The sequence below is a fragment of the Penicillium vulpinum genome (genome assembly GCF_028829585.1).
Source record: "Penicillium vulpinum strain IBT 29486 chromosome Unknown utg000004l_segment0_segment0, whole genome shotgun sequence".
In the NCBI taxonomy this organism is placed as follows: Eukaryota; Fungi; Ascomycota; class Eurotiomycetes; order Eurotiales; family Aspergillaceae; genus Penicillium; species Penicillium vulpinum.
This window is the reverse complement of record NW_026643244.1, coordinates 6,251,250-6,271,981: the sequence shown is the minus strand read 5'-3', so window position 1 is coordinate 6,271,981 and position 20,732 is coordinate 6,251,250. Positions and strand designations below refer to the sequence as shown.

Sequence of the window (20,732 nt, the reverse complement as noted above, 5' to 3'; positions counted from 1 at the left end):
GACACTGGATAATTCGCCTACACTCCTTATGTATTTACTACCCAGGTACTAGGCTGCTCTCGCCAATAATAGATGGTCAGGTGAATGAGGAATATTGTTGATCCGTGAGTCTCAGCCTCCTTCTTCGGGCTGAAAGTAATCTTTGTTGGAAAGGAGGGGGAGGGTAAGGAGGGGGAGGGGAGGGGGAGGGGAGGGGCGAACATTGGAGTACACACCCGATTTCTTCCGTTCTTGTTAACGCTCAACTCACTATTTCCACTCTGTATAATTCAGCTTCAGAACTTCTGACGAGTCCAAAATGGAAGCTGCGTCATTAGTACTAGCTGTTGCAGGGACATTGGAGCTTTGTGTCAAGTATAAATGTCCTGGACCAAGTCAAATCAAGAAATATGCTAACAGTTGTCTCTGCTTTCACTTTTTAGCTTGGGCACACAACTTGTCGACTTATGCCGGGAAATACGGAACCTCAGCAAGGATATTGATAAAATGGCAATTATCATCGAGGGTATTTGGCTCAAAACAGAGGTTCAGGTCGGTGTATTGAAGCGCATATGGGGCTCTGCTTCTTCGTTACATCCTTCCTTACAAGCTCATTACGCGGAAGCCATACAAAGCCTTTATAAGAAGATTCTTGGCGCTCTTAAAGTACTCGAAAAGAGTAATAACCAGCAACTTTCCGCCTCCAATCCTCTCAAAAGAGCGAGAGTGCTGTATCTAGTCAGAACCCTCAAGTGGGTTGTGGCGGATCTAGAAAAATGGCAGCGAAAGTTTGACCCATCATGGTACTTGATCACACTTCTTTCCGCCTCGACTGTCGATGAAAAACTTCGGGATGGAGGCGATAACCCTTCATCGACAAGACTCATCCAAATCAGAAACGCTATCCGTGACGTTTCCGAACAGAGAAACGAGTTCATCGACTCAATTTTCAAGTCCAAAGACTCTGTGGAGAAGGACCGCACCATAATACCAGGCACGAATACGTGTATCTCAAATTATAACGCAAGCCAAGTCCTGTTAGACCGAACAAACTATGGAACAAACGCGAATTTCCAGACAATTAAAAACAATGTTCGAGATCTAGCACGCATGTTAATGCATGTCGACCCAGCTTCATTTGGTCTTCTCAAATGCGTGGGGGCAGTTGAAGTGCAATCTTATGATTCCACACAGGACTCTCAAACCACCCAATTCGAATTCATTTTGGAAATACCGGACGAGCTAAGATATCCAAAGACCCTACGAAGCCTTCTGTTGAGCAATACAAATGTATCTTTGACCAAGCGCATTCAACTTTCCAAACAGCTTGCAAGATCAGTTATGTTTGTCCATACGACAGGATTCGTCCACAAGGGTATTCGCCCAGAAACAGTTCTTATATTCAATGATGGTGTCGCTGAGGTGGGACCGTCTTTTCTTATCGGATTTGAGCGCGTTAGACACGCCCTAGGCCAGACTGATTTCATGGGAGATCTAGAGTGGGAAAAGAATATATATCGTCACCCAGTGCGCCAGGGGCAATGGACCGAAGAAGCATACATCATGCAGCATGACATTTACAGTTTGGGGGTTTGCCTACTCGAGATTGGCCTGTGGCATTCCTTTGTACAGTGGGAGCCAGGTGAGAGCCATCCACACCCATGGTCCGAATTGAACATACAAGACGCAATTTTCGACAAGGATCCGCGCCGTGGTGGATTTTCCACCAAGGAGGAACTAGTGGCCATATCCAAGGAACGGCTTCCAAGCTTAGTCGGAGATCGCTACACTAAACTGGTTCTTGCTTGCTTGTGCTGTCTTGATGAAGGCAGTGAGGACAATGTCTTTGGGGCATCGGGGAGTAGTGTCATGGATAAGGATGGTATCGTGGTGGGCGTTCGCTACATTGAAAATGTAAGACAATTGTTTACAGCACCCTCTATCCGTTCACCACATATGGCTTATGCTTTCTGTTTAGGTCTTGCTCAAAACCGAAGAATTGTTGATCTAGATACATGGCTAGCAATAGTTGATAGGCATCCTCCGCCACCTATTATCCCACCAAGTCCGCTTTATTGAAGTATTACAAGTTGTAGGTTTTCCCCTCTCTATTCTCGTGAATGTGTATCGGTTCGTAGTGGCTCTAACCGCCCTGCGTGGTGATTTACAAAGGAGTATCTCGAGCATCATTTTTATTATAATATTATCAAGATAATAATTCGGACCGAGGGTATTGTAAAGTTGATTCAGATCGAATCCTGGCTTACTAGCCCTTAACTGCCAACGGAGGTGTCTTTCGATATATATTGCTAGATTTCGATGTCAGGACTCCTCAGGAGGGTTTGAAAAGACATCCCGCGAAGGTGTATCCCGGACATCCCTTATTATCCTTCTATAACGGCTAGACATTCTCCGTACGCCGACCCGTTGTATGTAATATATGATGAAGACCTTAAGCGTAAAGAGCGCGTATATTTTGGATACTGAGTAAAGAAAAGTATATGTACAGTTTAGTCACCCCCTGGTGATAAAAAAAAAGCTATTAGCGAATGTTAGCAGATCAATTACTTCCACTCCCTGTTCCATGGTCAATTCATACCTTCCGAACTTCACTCGTTCCTCTCATAAGACCTCACTGTTGGGCCTTGCCACTTATGCCGTCCGCGAACAATCCAATCCCCACAGGCAAATAGCATAATAAAGCCAAGCACAGGCCCGGCGTAGTTCATATTCTCAGCGGTAACCGGCAGCGTCGCCGGGAATGGAAGGAAGATAACGAAATAGGTGGCGAAAAGAATGGCAAGAAGATTCATGGGGAGGCCGAATTTCCCTAGAGTAAATGCTCCCTGCGGGATCTCCTTGGGCGCCATGAAGCGCTTTAAGACAAGGAGGACGAGAGGGATAAGATAGGAAATGTACAGACCGAGCGTGCTGAGCGAGAGAATGGCGTTGAATGCAGCCGTAGACCCGATCTGGATAAAAGAGAGCGCAAATATGCATGATGCAACTAGGAATAAAGCACGGAGTGGGATCTTGTAGGTCGGGTCAACGACGGCAAAGAAGTCGGAGAAGGGGAGTCCGTTGTCTCGAGCAAAAGCCCAGGTGAGACGCGTGACGGAGGCGAGGCCGTTGAAGAGGGCAATCCAGCCGGGTAGCATGCCCAGTGCCATGAGGACACAGGCGGCTGCCTTGGATCCGGTTGCTTGGTAGGCAATTGTAATGATTGGGTAGCCCGTTGGGCTGGTGACTGCTTCGGCGTAGTCGCCCATGCAGTAGAGGATGGCGATCAGGTAGGAGAATGCAAGCACCCCGTTGATCATAGTGCCGTATATCATGGAGCGAGGGACAACGACTTTGGCGTTTTTGACTTCTTCAGCCATGTGGATTATGCCGTCGACACCTGTTGGTATGCATTAGATTATTCAATATTCTGATAGTGGAGGAACGTACCAGTCAGGGGAGTGATAACACCAAGAAGACCGACGGAGAATACAACCCCGGAATCCTTCCAGCCACTCAAGCCGCCAACAAAGGTGTCCCAGACAAACGCATTGGGGTTTCGAGGGGCGAGGATAACGAAGACTGCGATGGTGACAGGTAGGAAAACGACATGCATGATACCCGCAGCAACCTCAATGGCTCCCAGAAGGCGACGCGCAAATACATTGATGATTATTGGGATGATTGCAACTGCCCACATGAGCAGCGTACCACGCCATCTTACAAGCTCATATTCAGGATGCGTCAGCACAACCATACCCTGGATTTGAGTTCCGATGAAGTACGGCGAAATACAGACCAATGCCGCCCAACTAAAGACCGAAACCCAACCTGATATGTTCAGAATTCGAATGTAGCAGAAGTTAAATAATAGGGCATGGGCTCACCCTGGAAGAAGCTGATGAATCGGCGACCACGAGGCGCGAGGAAATAGCTCCAGTGATATTGAGCACCTGCAGTTGGGTGTCTATCAATCCTGAGGTCAGCATTGTCACATTTCATTCATTTATACACGTACATAGAGGCGAGCTCGGCTAGAGAGCATGCGATGGCCAGATTACCCACGATGCTCAAAATAATTCCATAAACAATCGCTGCAGGGCCGCCGTTGTACAGTCCCGAGAGCAAACTCCCACCGGCAGATTCCCATGTGGCAAGCAGGCATGCGGAAAATGCAACCGACGAAAAGAAGTTGAGATATCTCTGTTGAAAGATCAGAGTCTGCACAGGTCAATCGAACGTTAGATATTTACCTCGAGTTGTTGTTTCTGGCGCACTGTAGCGGTCTCATAGGCATGATTCCCACTGCCTGCTGGCACTGATCGCACAGCGCTCTCGGTTTTCATTTCCATCCCTTCCGGCATATCGAAACACGACTGAGGACAGAACAGTTGGGGCAAGAAAAGTCGACAGAAAATAGACCAGTCGGCCTGAGGACGGAAAGAAGTATTTGGGTCATCTTTTCCTGCTCATTTACTTAAATAGAGACTAGACAGGGATTTTGATTGAGCAATGAATACGAAACGAATAGTCGATGCCCCGGATGCAAGTTGTGCCGCATTAAAATGGCCTTTGTTCGCTTCGGCACAAACCCTTGTTGTTTGTATTCTAATAACGAGGCCGGTGCTTTTTCTAGTGCTTCTTAGCGCATTTTAGTGCTTGTTAGTGCCGCTTAGTCTTGTTCAGCGCTGCAGCTAGACTCTCCGGACATCATCAGAATGTTGTACCGCAAATTTAATGGCACAGCCTGGCGTCCGCGGTTTGTCGTTGGCTGCAAACATTTTGCCTAGTAAAAGAAATGGCTAGTTAGTCGCAGCCATTTGAATCCTTCTAGCCTCGGCCCCACAATCAGAAGTCTGTTCCATATGTACGTACATAAGTACAATGGACATTAGCTGTCTTGGAATACTGCCTTCCAAAAACGTAGACCGAGAACCTTGAAATATAGTATGCAAAGCTGCTTTTTTTATGAGCACAAGACTGTCTTTCCTAGACCTCTAAAACTAGTGCTTTTACATTTATCACATAGAAGTAACTATAGTATATAGAAGTTTTTTTTGGTAGAACATGCAATCTGATGGGGTGGGGGGCGGGGAGTGTAAAGACGTACTTTGTATGTCCAGACAATCTCAGTTATGTATGTTTATGGAAAATAATGCTATTGATGGGAACAAATCTCGGACCCACCTGAGTGGTCTCAAACTATTGGCATGTTCAATTGAATCAATACATTGTACAAAGTACGACAGGGTTCGCATCCTTGCACCATATGAGATGCGTTGGTGCCACGCCAAACAGCCACCACATGTGGCCCCTTGCAGTGAATAGGGACCGGACTCGAAAAAACTACAAGGATTGTAAATTTCTAACAGAAAAGAGCATTAGTATCAAGGATGTGAAGAAGTAGGTTTTTTAGTATGCTGACACCCATCTCCGCAAGTTCTGAAAACTTCGAACTTGTCAGGGTGCGATGGCCGACCAAACGAACGCCTTCCAGGTCCTGTCAAGCGATAATCGCGGTACCATCATTACCTTAACCTCGGTATCTCTTCTTATTGTGGCCATAATCTTTGTGCTCGCTAAGTTCGGTTCGGCGATCTATTTCAAGCAATGACGGACAGCAGTCAATACTCCCATCTGGGCGGCTTTGATTCTTGCAATTATTCAAGTCGTTCTCTTGCAAAAGGCAGTTGACCATGGGCTAGGAAAGCACCAGGACCGGCTTACCGAAGGCGATATTCAAACATGGAGCAAGTTCGCCTACGCTGCTCACATTCTACTCATCCTTGTCTTGTCGCTTTCGAAAATGTCGACCATCCTGCTGGTTTGGAAGTTAACGCCGAGTATGAGCCTCCGTCGCAGCTGTGTTGTCACCGCTGGTATGGTTGTCGGGTGGTCGATATTTGGAGTGTTGAGTATAGCTTTCCAGTGTGAATTGCCCGATCTATGGCTATACTCCCCCGAGCGATGTGCTGGAAAGGTCAGTGTATACTAGGAAATCAGGCCATAATTGACTTAAAACCTCTTCTAATCCCGAACAGGGAGCCCTCTTCTACCCGATAGCAGTCGTCAACGTCCTGACAGAGATTATTATCATTGTCCAGCCGTTTATTATGATGCGGAATGTTCAAATGGTCTGGCACAAGCGGATGAAGATCCGATGCTCATTCTCTTTGCGCCTGAGGTATCTCAGTACTAGACCCAGGGATTTCCCACTGGATCCAATAAGACTAACCAATCGCAGTATCGTCGCCCTCGGAATCGCTCACCTAGCCTTTATACCTTCATTTGTTCACTCAACCGACGTCTCCTGTCGGTGAAACCCATTCCTCTTCCAACTCCCGCCAAAGTCTCATTGGATTGATCTGACCAGTACACAGGGGACATAGCCATTTGGGAAATAATCGGCCAGGCAATGATGCTCACAACCGTCGTAATCGCCTGCATCCCAACTCTCTACCACATCTTCGCCGGCCTGCACTCTGGCCTAACCACAACTCAGATCCCCAACGGGGTCGGGCTCGAGCTCTCGCGGACCAAGGTCAGTGGGTATATCAACCAATCTTCCTCGGGAGCAAGTCACTCGCATTCCCGGTCGCAATCGCGTGGACGGCCAAGAAAGAACGGACCATCAACGTTTGATGGATGGGGAGGTGAGACCGGGGTTATCACTGAGGTTTCGTCGGGTCGGGATCCGAACCAGAATAATGAGGTTGGTAGACGGTCTAGTTCGAGCGAGGGGACGGAGAGTACACGGCATTTGACGCAGGAACTACAAGGGAAGGGAGCCGTGCTAAGGACGGTGGATGTTACAGTGGAGGTTGAGGAGCATTATCCCCAACCACTATCCTCAACCAGCCGGAACTAGACAAACAACAACGATGTGATGGTTTAGTGTGAGATGCAGGTTTCATCCGGGTGGTCTGGGAATAGTTCTCGTCGACAGTAGATCAGTTACCTGGGCTATACAATCGCGTGAGCCCATCCATCTCTTATCGGTTTCCATGAGTGCCCCCCAACGGCATACGGACAGAAACACTCCGTCGTCCATATGCACTCCGGCACTCAAGCGCTGTAAATTCTTATTCTTTTCCAAACGCATTCGCGCCTTTCACATTAACCCTCTCTTCTTCGAACGTTTATAGACATCTTGGATTTTGTCCCAATTGAGATATATTCCATCTACAGCCTTCTTGATCTTCTGTATCATGCGTTATGCGCTTTGACCTTCACAAAAAGCTAGGGCTTCTGTATCTATCGCGAAACTAGGCTACTTCCTACACAACCGTTCCAAATCGGAGGTAACATAGACTGTAGAAGGATTCATGTCCACTATGGTATTTTTAGTCCCGGGCCAATGTGAGACCGTAGAAAGCGGACGAGGAAAGTAAACTACACTGCGTCCGAAAAGTCTGACGACGTCTGTGTATGCACTTTTTAAGCACTTTCTAAATCTACCTTGAACTATATCAGTAAACTACCCCTTAATATCCCATACGCCTGCAACATCCACCCACCCTCGTTTGATTACACTAAGAGGGCAATGCGACATGGGTTGGTAGGTCCTCTACAGATCAGCCCCCTAGATCTAGCTCTTTGTGAAGAAGGGGTATGTTCTGTACCGTTACATTATTCAGAAATATCACAAAGATTCCTTGTTTGAAAGACACGTGGACGAAGGCGTGCGCCCATTCAAGGGGTCCGTGATGGGTTTGAACGACAGAAACCGCCAAGGGTTCTTGGACATAATTCAGTCGGATGTTTACATTAAGGATGGTTAGGAATATGCACGAGGCCCAAGCGGCGTATTCTCTGGACCCTTCTTCGGTGGCAAAGTCGTTGATGGTGAGTACCGAGCCGAGGCTTGGCTAAGGTGGACGGATATGATACTAGTTTGCAGGTATTACATCTCATATAATTCAGCATAGCTAGGCAATTCAACAGGTCTGCTGCGATGATTGTCTTGCAACCTTTGTTTAGGGAAGCAGCGCAGTGTCAAATACCCAAGTGATTAGGGCGTAGAGGACTAAGTAGTGTGAACATGTTGTTAAGATCTTGCAGGGGTCGCTAGGGCAGTATGACAAAGAAATGAGGCTGAGTGCCCAGATGCATTCACTCAAACTTGTCGTTTTCTCTCTCTTTTTCACTCTGGCAACGCTTAGAAAAGTGCCTCTTCACTTAGCCGTCTTACCAGCCCACCCCAACAGGGGTATGGGTGCGGTAGGACGGTTATGCCTGGAGAATCCTTTTGGTAAGATGTCTCGAGAGCCAGCCAATTACGGTATTGACTTGCACTGTCTCTAGATGTCCAAGTCTTCGGGGATAGTGTTTGATGCCCTTGATGTATGTTCGCGGCTGATGGCTAAATCTTTTAAAGGGCTGAAATGCTCATTTCCAAATACGGTCTGAAGGCTAACGACGCCATACTTGCGGAGGAGTCCCATGGATCCATTTTTGATGACTCTGCGGAGACAACCGCAAGTGGCGGTGCTCAGAACACCGCCAGAGGCGCCTAGGTACTATCAAAGTGCCGTCCCCTTCTGATAAAAATGGCTAATATTGCTCTCAATATCTCCTTCCACGGCGTATTGGAGCACTAAACCAAAAAAGGCAAAACTAACCCGATACAGGAAGTACACTAAGAATAGATAAGAATATTATGTATAAACCACGTGCCTTAGGTAGCAAGTCGCGGAATTAAAGAAGGGATAATTGCATACATGAATGTATAACACACGATCAACTAAGCCCCATATTCACCTCATCGCTGAGCCCCCATTCCCTTTCCGCCCTTTCCGTCCCGCCCGCAGCTCGAGTTGACCACCGGTCGAGATGATCTTGCGAGTTCGCTATCTCCTTCTCGCGCAAACTAGCGCTGTCACTAGTTGCCACACTTCCTTCGCGGACATGAGACGGTCTTCGGGAATTTTTGATGCTGATGGGTCGCGTGATGCCTGCTCTATCGGCTGTTATAGAGACATTTGATCCTGTGGTACGCCCACTATCGGCGGGCGGCCCCACGGGGGAGGCCTGACTACCGCTGAACCAGCGCCGGCGATGGGATTTGGAGGAGGTAGATGGCGCGATGCTTTGGGCGTCGGCGTCATCGTCGTTCTCTCGTTCTTTCTCCCTTTCTAGAGCTTGCGTGAGCCCGGAAATGGTTTCTTCGGAGCCATCCTCGGTGGCTGGAGGTGAGAGTTCCGCTAATTCAGCGTCACGGTACCACTTGCGGCGACGGGTATAGCGATCCCATCCGTCTTGACCACGGCGACCGTCATTCCACTATAGGTCTGTTAGAAAATAATAGAATAAAGCCGATAAAAAGGAAGCGCCAACCTTGTTATCATAGTATATCCATCCTTCGCCGGCAGACCCCTTCGAGTCTGATTTTCCATTAAAGTTGTCCGCTCCTTCGATGCGCCACTCACTTCCCTCCACCCAGCGCCATTTGGCATCTCCTGTTTGAACTTCAGGTAACTCGAAAGAATCTTTGGGATTCACTGCGTTCATATGTTCATCTGTCCAGGGATCACGTTCTGCAGGGAACAACGAGTAAGTCCACCCGATACCTAGCCAGCGGCGCTGATTCTCATAGACAACAAACGTGAACCGCACACCTGCGTTGTTTCCGCGCCGCCGAGTTGAAATGTTTAATCCTTGCTTTTCGCCCTTGGTTTGAGCCGGGGCCTTTTGCGGGCTGTTTTGGGTATCGGCAAGGGATAGGCCCGTGGCTGCGGCACAGAACCGACGAACGGCTCGGGATCGCCACAGAATGACACGCGAGACCCTGGCGGGCCGGGAATGGTAAGTCAAAATGATAGTGCCGACGGCCATGACAACACGGCGTGTGGTGAGTATATAGAATGGAGGTAGTGTTAGACCGATCCATACAGGAGTGACTAAGAGGATGCGGATAAACAACGCTGTCAGGGCAGGTCTGGTGGTTGCCGATGTGGGAGTGCGCTGTGTGGATAGGAAGTCGGTAAGGTCGAGTAGAGGCTCGAGGAGGATATTGCATCTGGTTGTGAAAATCCGAAGGGTTTCAACAATTTCATCAAGACTCTTTTGATGACGCAGTGAGCTATCTGGGGTAACTTTGCTATTGTGCTTTTCGCCTGTTGATATAGTGGATGACAGAGGCGAGTAACGACGTCCATACATGCCGAGGATCAACCCGACCACGACCAGGATCGGCCCTGTCCAAAGAATGATGGCGTCGCTATATAGCACGACAGTCCAAAAGGTAGCTACCAGCAGAAAGCTCTGCCATGGGTCTCCAGATGTCCATGTTAGGAGACCTGCGAATTTATTGAGAGGGAGGAGGAACGGGTGTGAGTAGGCCAGAGCTCGCGTGATAGCTGGTGGTGTGGCCACTAGGAGAGGTGATTTGCGATGCACGATGACACTGGAGCGCTGGCGCGAGGTCAGGGCCGAGCCGGTAATCGTCGACGGAGAGAAGGCAGCGACCGTCGGCGGTTGGGAATCCGACTGGCCGTGATCCTGTGCGTTCGTTGAGGGTGCCATGGAGTCTATCCACGGAAAGTTGTCTGTCTTTCCATCAGTGATCGGGTTTTAAGGAGAAGTACCATCAACTGTCATACCTAAAGCTGCCATCCAATTATGGACACCTCATAGAGAGACAATAAACTCATCCTCTGGGATGAGTGAGAAGATTTTATATGATCGTTCGTTATGTTTCGGTCAAAAGAAGATCTGCGGGGAGATCGAACTTGTGAGCATGTGACTCTCGGTATACGATGTGAAAGGGTCCAATATTCTTTTTTTTTTTTTTTTGACTATTTTTCAGAATAGAAATTCAATAGATGATAGGATTGAATATTTTATTACCAAGAACTATCAACTGATTTTAATCTTAAATTCAAATGACCTTGCTGGCTATACTATATACTATTGCTCTGTATACTCATACCCGTGCCTGAAGCTCCCGACGCTAAAACCCGCAGCCGAAATTTTCCCCTTCTCTTCTTTCTTCCTTCAACCTATAACATCGTGACCGCCTCCCCCACGGCACTTTCTCAATGGTATGTCTATTGATCCCCTTATTCTTCCCATTCCCAAAATTCAAACTAATTATCTCCTAGGCTCATCGCATCGTATCTCAAGTCGTCGTGACCGGAGCCCGGGTCTTCGGCCGCGCCTTCGCCGAAGCCTACAAACAAGCCCAGGCGTCCGGCAAATACGCTGGCCAGCAAAAGGCAGCGGGAAAATCAACTTCCACCTCGAGCGTAACCGTCGATGAAGCCTGCAAAATCCTGAATGTCAAGCCCCCGGCCTCCGGCGAACATGACCTCGAACATGTCATGACCCGATTCAAGAAACTTTTCGACACGAACAACCCCGAGAAGGGCGGCAGTTTTTATTTGCAGAGCAAAATTCTGCGCGCACGCGAGCGTCTGGAAATGGAATTCCGCGAGATCGAGCGCAAAGCTGCGCACGACAAAGAATTGAAGGAAGGCTGGAACCCCAAGGTCTACAAGGATAAATGAACACAATAATTGCGGTTCTCCGGTTCGCTGAGGCCTTCGGTTTCCCTACGAGCACATCTACGCTTCCTGCGACAGAAGCCTTCGACCACAACCGGCTTCTTTGTTTTTGATCTGCTCGTCTTTCTTGTTTTGGCATAGCATGGCGTTTGGGTTGTTGGAGAAAGACGCCCTGATTTTCTAGATTGGGGTCTTTCTCTCTGATATTTTTAGATGGCCCCCGAATGCCCTCCTTGGGCATCATCTCCGGTCGGAAGTGGAAGTGTTGCCTCCATTCTCTGACCTTCTCATCGACCTTTTGGTCTGTGTATATCATCTGTGATGCGCTGCGTTTCGTTGACCCCCTTCTCCACTCCCACTAGGAAAGGATTCATGTACAATAGCTATATACTTGCATTAACTTGTGTAATGTCCGATCTAGACTTATTTGCCATGTTTTCTTTGCACATATATATCGTAGTCGGAGTCTGCACTCAACTTTTTCTTTTTTTTTTGCCACCGCCGCCTTGCTAGGAACATCCAGATGTCTTCGCGTTGTACCTGTACCTATGTACTGCTATCAAGGGGCCATTCAAACCACTCAACTAAAACCTTCAAAAAGAGACGATGTAACACAAAGCCGATCGGATTGTGGCCACATGTCCCGATCTAGGGGCAGCGCGATCCCCCGCCATGGCGCCATCCGGAGCGGAGCAAAGGGGGGTCTTTTTTTTTTTTTTTTTGAGAAAATATAGGCACTGCACTTACCATTTGAAAAGACTCCACCAATTAACCATTCTTCAAGAGATAACCCACAAATCCATAGGAAACTCTTAAGCATTGACAGCACTGACCTCCCAAACACCATGCGCCCCTCCACCCCACTGTCCGCGGCCCTGCCGCCGCTAATTATGGGCACTGCAACCTTCAACTCCCAATATAATGCCGACCCATATGCCCTTCCAACAACAGAGCTTGTACAGCGCGCACTGTCGCGCGGCATCCGCGCCTTTGATACATCCCCTTACTACGGCCCCGCTGAAGAACTTCTCGGCCGCGCCCTTGCAACAGAAAACGTGCAAACCAACTTCCCACGGGAGACATACCACCTTCTCACAAAAGTCGGGCGCCTGGCCGGCTCATCGTTCGACTACTCTCCGCAATGGATCAGACACAGCGTGCGGCGCAGCCTGCAACGCCTACACACAGACTACCTGGACGTAGTGTACTGCCACGACGTGGAGTTCGTGACTGCTGCGGAAGTGGTCACTGCGGTGCGGGAGCTGCGCCGTCTGCGCGATGAAGAGGGCGTGCTACGCTACGTTGGTATCTCCGGCTACCCTGTCGACACGCTCAGCGAGCTGGCGGAGATGATCCTCCGCGAGACGGGCGAGCCGCTCGATATCGTTATGTCGTATGCCAACTTCACTTTACAGAATACACGGCTGCACTCGCACGCCCTCCCCAGGCTGCTTGCTGCGGGCGTTGATGTTGTTCCTAACGCGTCGCCGCTGGGTATGGGATTGCTTCGTCGTGACGGCGTGCCTATTGGCTCGATGGGCGATTTCCATCCCGCTCCTAATGCGCTGCGGAGTGCTATTCGTAATGCTTCGGATTGTGCTTCGCGGCATGGAGAGAAGCTTGAGGTTGTTGCGATTCGGTTTGCGCTCGAGGCGTGGCTGCGTCTTGGTGCGCGGGCTGGCGGTCTCGGTGCGCCGCTTGCTCGTGCTGCGGACGCAGATCCTGGGTTCTTGTCTGCGGCTAGTATGGGCACGGGGAGGAGACTGGGTGTCAGCGTTATGGGCGTTAGTAATATCGCTGAACTGGATGAGACTTTGCGCGTGTGGCATAGTATCGTCGATGGACTGGAGAATTGGAATGAAGATGACGACGCCTCATATTTCGATACTAAGTTGAAATCTGCTGGACCGTCCACTCCTAGCCTGGATGTTCCGATGGGTGATGTTCCCACGTCGAATATCCTTACGCCTCAGGAGGGCCTTATCACGGACCGCGCCTGGTCTCATACACGTGGAGTTCACATCTTGCAGCTGGCACGAGAAATTCAGGATATCTTAGGTAAAGAGTGGGTGGATTATGCCTGGGCCAGTCCGTCACCAGATTTTGTGAATTCGTTATCAGAGGAGCATGTTGCTGCTTTGCAGCAGATCGAGGCCGAGGAGAGAACAGGACGGAAGCCATATTTCTCTATATCTGATACGGATATCAAGGAGGATCCTATGCTGACACCACCATCAGATGTGGAAAAGCAGCTTGCATAGAATCAGAAACAGGACTTCATGAATACATCGAGACAGCCCTTATGGCGCCTCCCAATGCTTTCCGTACTTTCCATATCTATTTGCAAGGATCTGGGTTAAGCAACGACATGCAGGCAGGAACGAGGGACTTAGAAACGCATGAAAATGAGCCCACCTTCCGATAATAGAAAGGCAGGTTCGGCGTGGAGTCCCAAACCCAGTAGCTCCTGACACTCCAGTCCTCTCCCAGAAGTCGCATCTAGCGCTCTCTGGGTGAGAAGGGAGGCATGGGAACGAGAGGGGGAAAGGGAAAAGCAAAAAAAATAAAAAAAATAAATGCCAACAAACATAGATCCACGTTGGGCGCAAATCCATGATCGTCGGGGGGTGTTTCATTGAAATCGCTAAAAGCATCCCATGTAGGAATCAAAGAACTGCAAGAACTAGGGGCTCGTCGAGGGAAATCCGGGAAAGCATTAGACGTTGAGGCGCCGGATGGAATCGAACAGATGAAGTCAAGCTTATCCAAGGTTTGATATTGTTGAGGCTTATCCATATTGAAAGATAACTCTCAATCAAATAAGATCGAAAACTGATTTTCAACTTTTAGACAGCCCTAATCAATTGTAACCGAGGGACAAGTCAACAGATTCTGGCGACGTTGAGGTCCGGGAGAGAATCCTAAATAGTAAGTCACTTTTTTCGTCTCAAGCTCAAAGAAGAATGCTCATTCTTGATTTTGCACCAATCATTCGCTGCGATTCTCGCCGAGGAGAAATAGAAGCGCACAGTTTTGCCGAAGCACACGCGAAGATATCACCAAGCCCACCATACCACCATTGCATACATCCCCACATACCTCCTCTCTTCCCCAAGCAAATCACCAAACCATTCAAAGTAAGGGGTATCATCGTACAAAATAAAGCATACAAACAGAAACCAAAAGAAAGTCGTTGCGGGCGTGGAAATGCAGACTCAAATTTAGGCCGAGGCAAGAAGTTCCTGCTCTCTTCTATCCAGGTCCGCGTTCATCTGCTCATCGGTCTCGTACCCTGCATGGCGACGAGCCTGGCGGAGGCTGAGGGTATTGGGGAGTTTCTGGAGGTCAGGTCTCAGGCGTTTGAGGCGGGCAGCACGCTCTTGACACACTTGACGTCTTGTCTCACCTTTCCGAGCTTTGGCAGACTTTGCTTCTGATCCGGGCGCTTCATCGGAAGAAATATCTTCTGGCTCCGATTTCGTGCCCTTCGACGTTGACTTGGGCTTTTTGGCAGGCTTGCGAGCTGGGGGCGCTGGCAGAGGAGAGCCTGCTCCGTCGGCAGGAGGGGGAGGGGGAGGAGAAGACGCTCCGTTAGGAGGAGGGGATCCCGGCGGTGGAGGCGGAGGTAGAGCCTCCCTGTAACGAGCAAACCTCTCTTCCGCCATGAACACTTGACGTAGTTGGTAGCGTTGTTCGATATATTCATCAAAGTTCGCCGCAATGATAGGTTCGAGAATGCTCTTGTTCGATCCTTGGACAAGTGCAAGATATTCCATGCGATTCCTCAGGGCCGTATGGGCATTAGAAAATGCTCGGAAAATCAACCCAATTTCCTTTGTGCCGCCTGAGATGTCGTTGTCTCGGTTATTGGGATCTTCGATTGAGAGACGATCGGGATTGCCGAAATAATAGCCCTGTTTGACGCAATCAGCTGGCTAGTTGACAGTAATGCAAATAAATTCACTCACCTTGTTGAAATAGCCTGGAGGGTCCATCCGGATTGCCAGCTTATCATAGCAGAATTGCTTGCCATAAAAATTAAAAAAGTCCACCAAGACTACTCCTAGGTTTGGCTGCGAATGGCCCTGGGGCAGATGCTGGAGAATACTTGTGACCAAGCAAGTGATGGAGAATCCTCCTAGTCCACCAGTCGGGACTTCGTTGAGGCCACGGATCAACAAAAATTGCTTAATCACGGCTAGAATAACCGGCATCATCGGATACTGTGTTTTCCATTTCTGGAATGTCTCGTTGGCGATCAAGCCACTGTCATTGTCGAAAGACAAATCCACTCGCAATCCAGTCAGCTTGTCCACGTATTTGAGAATCGGTACCCGGGCGGAGGCAATGCATTCGATCGAGTTAGGAACGGCAAGATTGGTGCTCTTAAGGAAAGCCGAAAACGCGTAGATTTGGCCCTTCCTCTCTCCAAATGTTCGAACTCCCGTGCGTAAGAAGGTGTGAGAGAGCAGCACCAGGTCAATGTCAGCTGTGGGGAGATAGAGACCCGAGGCAAAAGAACCAAAGGCGCGGATCGAAACATTATGGTAGCGTTGTTGGAAGGCAGTCTCCAATCGATTGACAAGATCTGCACGGACGATATGTTCGAATTCCTGTGGCTTAGCCCAGTGATAGAAGCTGAGAATCTCATTATGCAGCCTGGTTTAGATGTTAGAGAGAAAACAGAAAGAGCTCGAAGGATAGTACTGACTGTGTTCCCACGTGCAAGGAAGTCGGGGTGCCCTCGAACCAAGGCGTGCCTGTCTCAGGGGAAAGTGGTTTCCATTGATCGATAACGGAACCATCGTAGTTGAATCTGCTGGCAGGCTTTCCGCTCTTTCGAGAGTACCCTTTGATCTCATCGTCACGGGTTCGCTTTCGACTCGTAATAGCGGGATCTAGAGCATCTTGAGCCTTTGGCCCTTTGGGAGCGTTATCAGGAGCGTTGCTCTGTGGAACTTCTGGTTCGAAAGCCATGCCAAGAGAAATGAAGTCCGAGTTTTGCTTGACTGCGTCCGTCTCGTCTGTCTTTGCAGCAACTTCAAGTCTCGCCTTGCGAATCAGCTTGACAACATCCACCCTTTTGTTTGTAGTTTCGGCCGGAGGAGGTAGCGCGGTGTAGGGATCGGGGTTTGACCATTTCGGGGCAGGAGGGGCTAGAGCAGTTTCTTGAGGCCCATCGAGAGCAATCGCACGTTTCTTACGTGGTCGCTCGGCATCAGAGTCATCGGACATGTCCATCTCTGCCTCATCACTGTCGCTCAAAGTAGAAAGAGCGGCAAATTTGAGTTTAGATTTCGTCTCAGTCTCACCCTGAAGCCGCTCGGGTGTGGTTTCCCTCTTCGAGGATAACAACGGTCGCTCCGAGGTGGCAGGTTTCTGGTAGCGGAAAGTGAACTCATGTCGCGGATTAGGACGCGAGCCACGATAGTTAGAACTTCCTCTGAACTGGAATGGAGCAAATGGAGGCATTGGGGGCATTCTGAGTAGCTGCGGTTAAGCAGCAAAAATGCAGACGCGTGAAGGAAAAGGTGATCAAGAGCTTCCGAGCAGGCGCGAAAAAAAAGATCCCCGAAAAAGTTAGGCGGAGGGAAGGCGGTGACGGGTTCGCACCTTCCACATGTGCACTTGCTTAGAAGGAAGGAATAGAAGCGTCTATACTGTATGAGATGCTATGGATATCTATGGATTCATGGATTCAAACGCTATTTTTCTCTCAGATACAGATCTCTACTTTTCTTCAGAATGTATCTTGAGGCCCTCCTCTAAAATCCGAATCAAATCATGTTGCACCGCCATCTCAGCAAAGCTGATACGATTTGTTGCCCATTCCAACCAGTCCTCAGCTCTAGCACCATTTGCCTGGAGCAAGCCCACACTCACATCAATTAGCAGTGGTCGTTCATCACAATGCCAAAAGGCAGTAGCCCCACAGCAGCTGCAGAATTCTCTATATACCCCTGGCGAACTTCCATGCCGCCGCATGGTTCCTGCATCAAACGTAAGTGGTGACCCGTCTGCATTAAAGATGTTGGATTTGGGCACGAATGCCCAGGCCTGTATGGGAAATCCACTGCTCAGCCGACAGCTGTTGCAGACACAAGTTCCTGCAATATATTTTGTATTACCATCTCGTAACCACCATTTGATATCGTCAGGATTCGCCCCAGACCCGGAGTGGTATGGAACCAAGAGATCTGGCCATGGCGAAGATGCCTGTAAGGACGACTCATCAGGCTTGGTGATATAAAATGCAACCCCTCCACAGAGACATTGTGCCCGCAAATGCTTGCTTGTTGATGTATCTTCCACCGAGTTTACTGATTTTCGGTTGAGGCTCCTATTGCTTGTTGAAGTATTTAACCTGCAACCAGTGGTAGTGGACTCTGTTCCAGGAAGCAGGGCACTGAGCCCACCGTCACCAGTATCGCTGCTTTGCCAGTGCTCAACCGCTCGGACCGGGATGACGTTCTTTGCTGCCAACAAACCTGAGGCAACTAGAAACTGCCTCGTAGGCTGCAAGCGTGTGAAGACGTGGGCACCGCATGTCTTACAGAAAAAACGGCTAACATGGTTGGACTGTTGGTATTCCTGGAGCCCATCTAGATTGGGTGGTTCATGCTGGAGGAGATAATACGATGAAGACAACTGCCCAGTCACCATCCGACAGCTGTTGCAATGGCATAATTGGAGTTCGGATTGGTCGGTAACAGGATCTAACTGGACAGATAAGGCTACACTTCCGCATATGCAACCGATAGAAGTAGTCATATTTTGAAGGCTTGCAAGAAATGGAAGATTTCAAGATTTGAAACGCGGCTCTCGAAACCAATGCGTTGGCGTGCCCAAGCGGGGACAGCAATATGCTCACAAGTGTAACGTGAAACAAGATGTGAGCAATAAGAATTCACTCAAAGTCTGACCCTCAGACTGGACATGACATTCCCGGAAAGTCACGAGTATATAAGGTCCCCGCCCATCCCTTCTCGCTCCATCCCCCCACCTCACCTTTTACAACCACACAACTCCAAAAGCTTCACCAGTTTTTACCACACCAAACACATTCAAAATGAGTAAGCATTTCCATATTCCATGTTATATGTGACTTCGCAATCAGTGAAAAACCGCGCTTTGGCTTAGCCTGATTTCCGAAATGGCGGGGTCATAGCGGGGTTGTCCCTCTATCTTCTTTCTCTCCTTTCTTTCGATACTGACCTCTATAATAGGCGATCACGGATGCAGCTGCGGCTCCTCTTGCCAGTGCCCTGCCGGCTCTTGCAACTGCCCTGTACGTGATACCTGATCTCCCCTTCGATGACGTCTAGCTGACCCGACCCCTCCATCGGCTTAGAAGAAATAAATGACCCATATGGGCATTCACAATGATTCAGTTTGAAGTTTACCATTCAATGGATATGAGCATGCAGTGAGACGGAGGATATCTGGATTGGAGAGCTTCCGGTTGTGTTCCCCGGGGCTGCACGTCATGTCATAGAATAGGAGGGTTCGCCATAGTGAATGACATGTGGTTACTTGAACACCTTTATTCTTTGTAGAACAAGTACCTTGTGGGCATCAAGTCCAAATTTCGGGTCTTTCAAATCGTTAGGGGTTAACCTTGGGAGCTCAACATCCTGTCCGACATACTTAGATGCCCGAACTGCCCGCTGGGCGGAGAATAGTAGATCCACCTGATATATATCTACAACATACATGAAATCTCTGGAGTACCTCGCTACATACTTAGATAAAACCACCCATATCAATGCAAAGACACAATTGGGGGAAGTAGACATACCATACCCTCAGAGAGGACGGAACAGTGCGGGCGAATGGCCGAGAATCTTGTTTGATACAATATCAGGCATCCTTCCCAACCCAACCAGACACTCCACTCAGTGATCATCTCATCGTCACAGTGGCCAGATATGGAAATATCTTTCCCGCCCTTCCACTATGTTTTGCCGATGCGCCATTTTCATCTCCAACATCAAACATTTCTAGGGACCCCAACACCTGGTATCCGCAGAGTCGAATGCAAGAAAAGATAAAAAGCGGAGCTCGATGCTGCACAAGTCCGAGAAGAGTAGTATCTGATCGGAGCCAATCATAATTATGCATGATGCACCTCGGAGAGGGTCTGTGATATGCCCTGGTAGCTTTCAAGATGCAGCCTCTCCACTTTCCTGGTGTCTTGCTGGTTTGTTTCTGGCTCTCAGTCAGATCCGAAGGAGTCTGTGCCCTCATACAATATGAGGCCCAAGCGCGCGATGTAGTTAGTATACGTTTCTATGCCATATAAATTGTACAACGTGGGATGTCACTCAAAGTTCGTGTTATCAGATCTCGCCTCTTGGTATATAGGGTAAACACGTTCTTTTTTTTTTTCTGAATAGATATTACCAAATGCAAAATGTGGAGACATGATATAATGCCAGTCTCAAACTGACCTCGGGAACTAGTAATACCCCAATAATGCAGGTGCTACTGCCAGAGCGTCTCGCCTGTCATGCACTTTTAGTACACGAAGACCCCGAAAACAATCAAGAAAAACACAGTCAAAACAATTTGGCATGGCTCCACTGGGTGGACATAAAACATACATTTCAGATAGTCCAGAGCTACCAATGAAGCCGGACAGCCCCCCTCCTCCAAGGTCCCCAATCCGTGCAAACATCGCCTGATAGAAACCGCTGCATGCGCCGGAAATTTATTTCTCGGCCCTTACTTGCTATGTACTCTTCATCTTTGATTTGAATACGACGTTTGTCCTAGTTCGTTCTAGTACTCATCAACATCCACATCTTGTACGCGTGTTTTACATAGGACTGAGATAATAAGAGGCCCGTCCCGAAGTGGATCGAACAAAGCATGCAGATCTACGTCGTACCCGAAACGTGGCCCTCATCGTGGCATGATGAAGGTCTTAATTTTAATTAACACGCTAATAGGGTAACACTAATAGGGAATGTTGCCGTGTGCTGTCCTATCTTTGCTATCTTTGCTATATTTGATCCATGGATGTTTTGTATACATCCACATAATAGCCCTTCATATAGCATGTATCATTTGATCAAGTATCCAAGTCCAGTCGAGATTTAAACATATATAGTACAGGCAGAGATGACCATATCAAGCAAAGCGCGCAAACAGCGCATGTAATTGCTCCACAAAATGAACCCTGCACGATTGTTAGTTTTCAGCCTAAGCTAATAGACCAACCATATTATTGGCATAAACACCGAGCAA

At 48.7% G+C, this 20,732-nt stretch overlaps 8 protein-coding genes across 8 annotated transcripts; 4 read left to right on the top strand and 4 right to left on the bottom strand.

Annotated features, from left to right (window-relative positions):
• Positions 1-298: 298 nt before the first annotated feature.
• On the top strand, positions 299-1,990 carry N7479_010875 (uncharacterized protein; the record flags this gene model as incomplete). The annotated part of the gene is made up of 3 exons (XM_057258566.1): positions 299-354; positions 423-1,893; positions 1,958-1,990. The coding sequence occupies 3 exons, from the start codon at positions 299-301 to the stop codon at positions 1,988-1,990; spliced, it is 1,560 nt and encodes a 519-aa protein (XP_057106024.1).
• Positions 1,991-2,588: 598 nt separating this feature from the next.
• On the bottom strand, positions 2,589-4,343 carry N7479_010874 (putative GABA permease; the record flags this gene model as incomplete). The annotated part of the gene is made up of 5 exons (XM_057258565.1): positions 2,589-3,379; positions 3,430-3,810; positions 3,867-3,946; positions 3,998-4,182; positions 4,233-4,343. The coding sequence occupies 5 exons, from the start codon at positions 4,341-4,343 to the stop codon at positions 2,589-2,591; spliced, it is 1,548 nt and encodes a 515-aa protein (XP_057106023.1).
• A 1,106-nt stretch (positions 4,344-5,449) lies between these two features.
• On the top strand, positions 5,450-6,847 carry N7479_010873 (uncharacterized protein; the record flags this gene model as incomplete). The annotated part of the gene is made up of 5 exons (XM_057258564.1): positions 5,450-5,567; positions 5,601-5,959; positions 6,021-6,163; positions 6,224-6,291; positions 6,360-6,847. 5 exons carry the CDS (start codon positions 5,450-5,452, stop codon positions 6,845-6,847), a joined length of 1,176 nt encoding a protein of 391 aa, XP_057106022.1.
• Positions 6,848-8,718: 1,871 nt separating this feature from the next.
• N7479_010872 (PEX28-32 family peroxisomal membrane protein) lies at positions 8,719-10,530 on the bottom strand (the record flags this gene model as incomplete). Its single annotated transcript, XM_057258563.1, has 2 exons — positions 8,719-9,261; positions 9,316-10,530. Coding segments are annotated over 2 exons (1,758 nt in total), but the record flags the coding sequence as incomplete, so codon positions are not given.
• A 488-nt stretch (positions 10,531-11,018) lies between these two features.
• N7479_010871 (import motor complex subunit PAM16) lies at positions 11,019-11,486 on the top strand (the record flags this gene model as incomplete). The annotated part of the gene is made up of 2 exons (XM_057258562.1): positions 11,019-11,021; positions 11,082-11,486. The coding sequence occupies 2 exons, from the start codon at positions 11,019-11,021 to the stop codon at positions 11,484-11,486; spliced, it is 408 nt and encodes a 135-aa protein (XP_057106020.1).
• Positions 11,487-12,328: 842 nt separating this feature from the next.
• Positions 12,329-13,744, top strand: N7479_010870 (D-arabinose 1-dehydrogenase (NAD(P)(+)) ARA2; the record flags this gene model as incomplete). The annotated part of the gene is made up of 1 exon (XM_057258561.1): positions 12,329-13,744. One exon carries the CDS (start codon positions 12,329-12,331, stop codon positions 13,742-13,744), a length of 1,416 nt encoding a protein of 471 aa, XP_057106019.1.
• Positions 13,745-14,704: 960 nt separating this feature from the next.
• Positions 14,705-16,964, bottom strand: N7479_010869 (putative topoisomerase family protein TRF4; the record flags this gene model as incomplete). The annotated part of the gene is made up of 3 exons (XM_057258560.1): positions 14,705-15,397; positions 15,452-16,142; positions 16,195-16,964. 3 exons carry the CDS (start codon positions 16,962-16,964, stop codon positions 14,705-14,707), a joined length of 2,154 nt encoding a protein of 717 aa, XP_057106018.1.
• Positions 16,965-17,213: 249 nt separating this feature from the next.
• N7479_010868 (GFA family protein) lies at positions 17,214-18,146 on the bottom strand (the record flags this gene model as incomplete). Its single annotated transcript, XM_057258559.1, has 1 exon — positions 17,214-18,146. One exon carries the CDS (start codon positions 18,144-18,146, stop codon positions 17,214-17,216), a length of 933 nt encoding a protein of 310 aa, XP_057106017.1.
• Between the last annotated feature and the right edge of the window lie 2,586 nt (positions 18,147-20,732).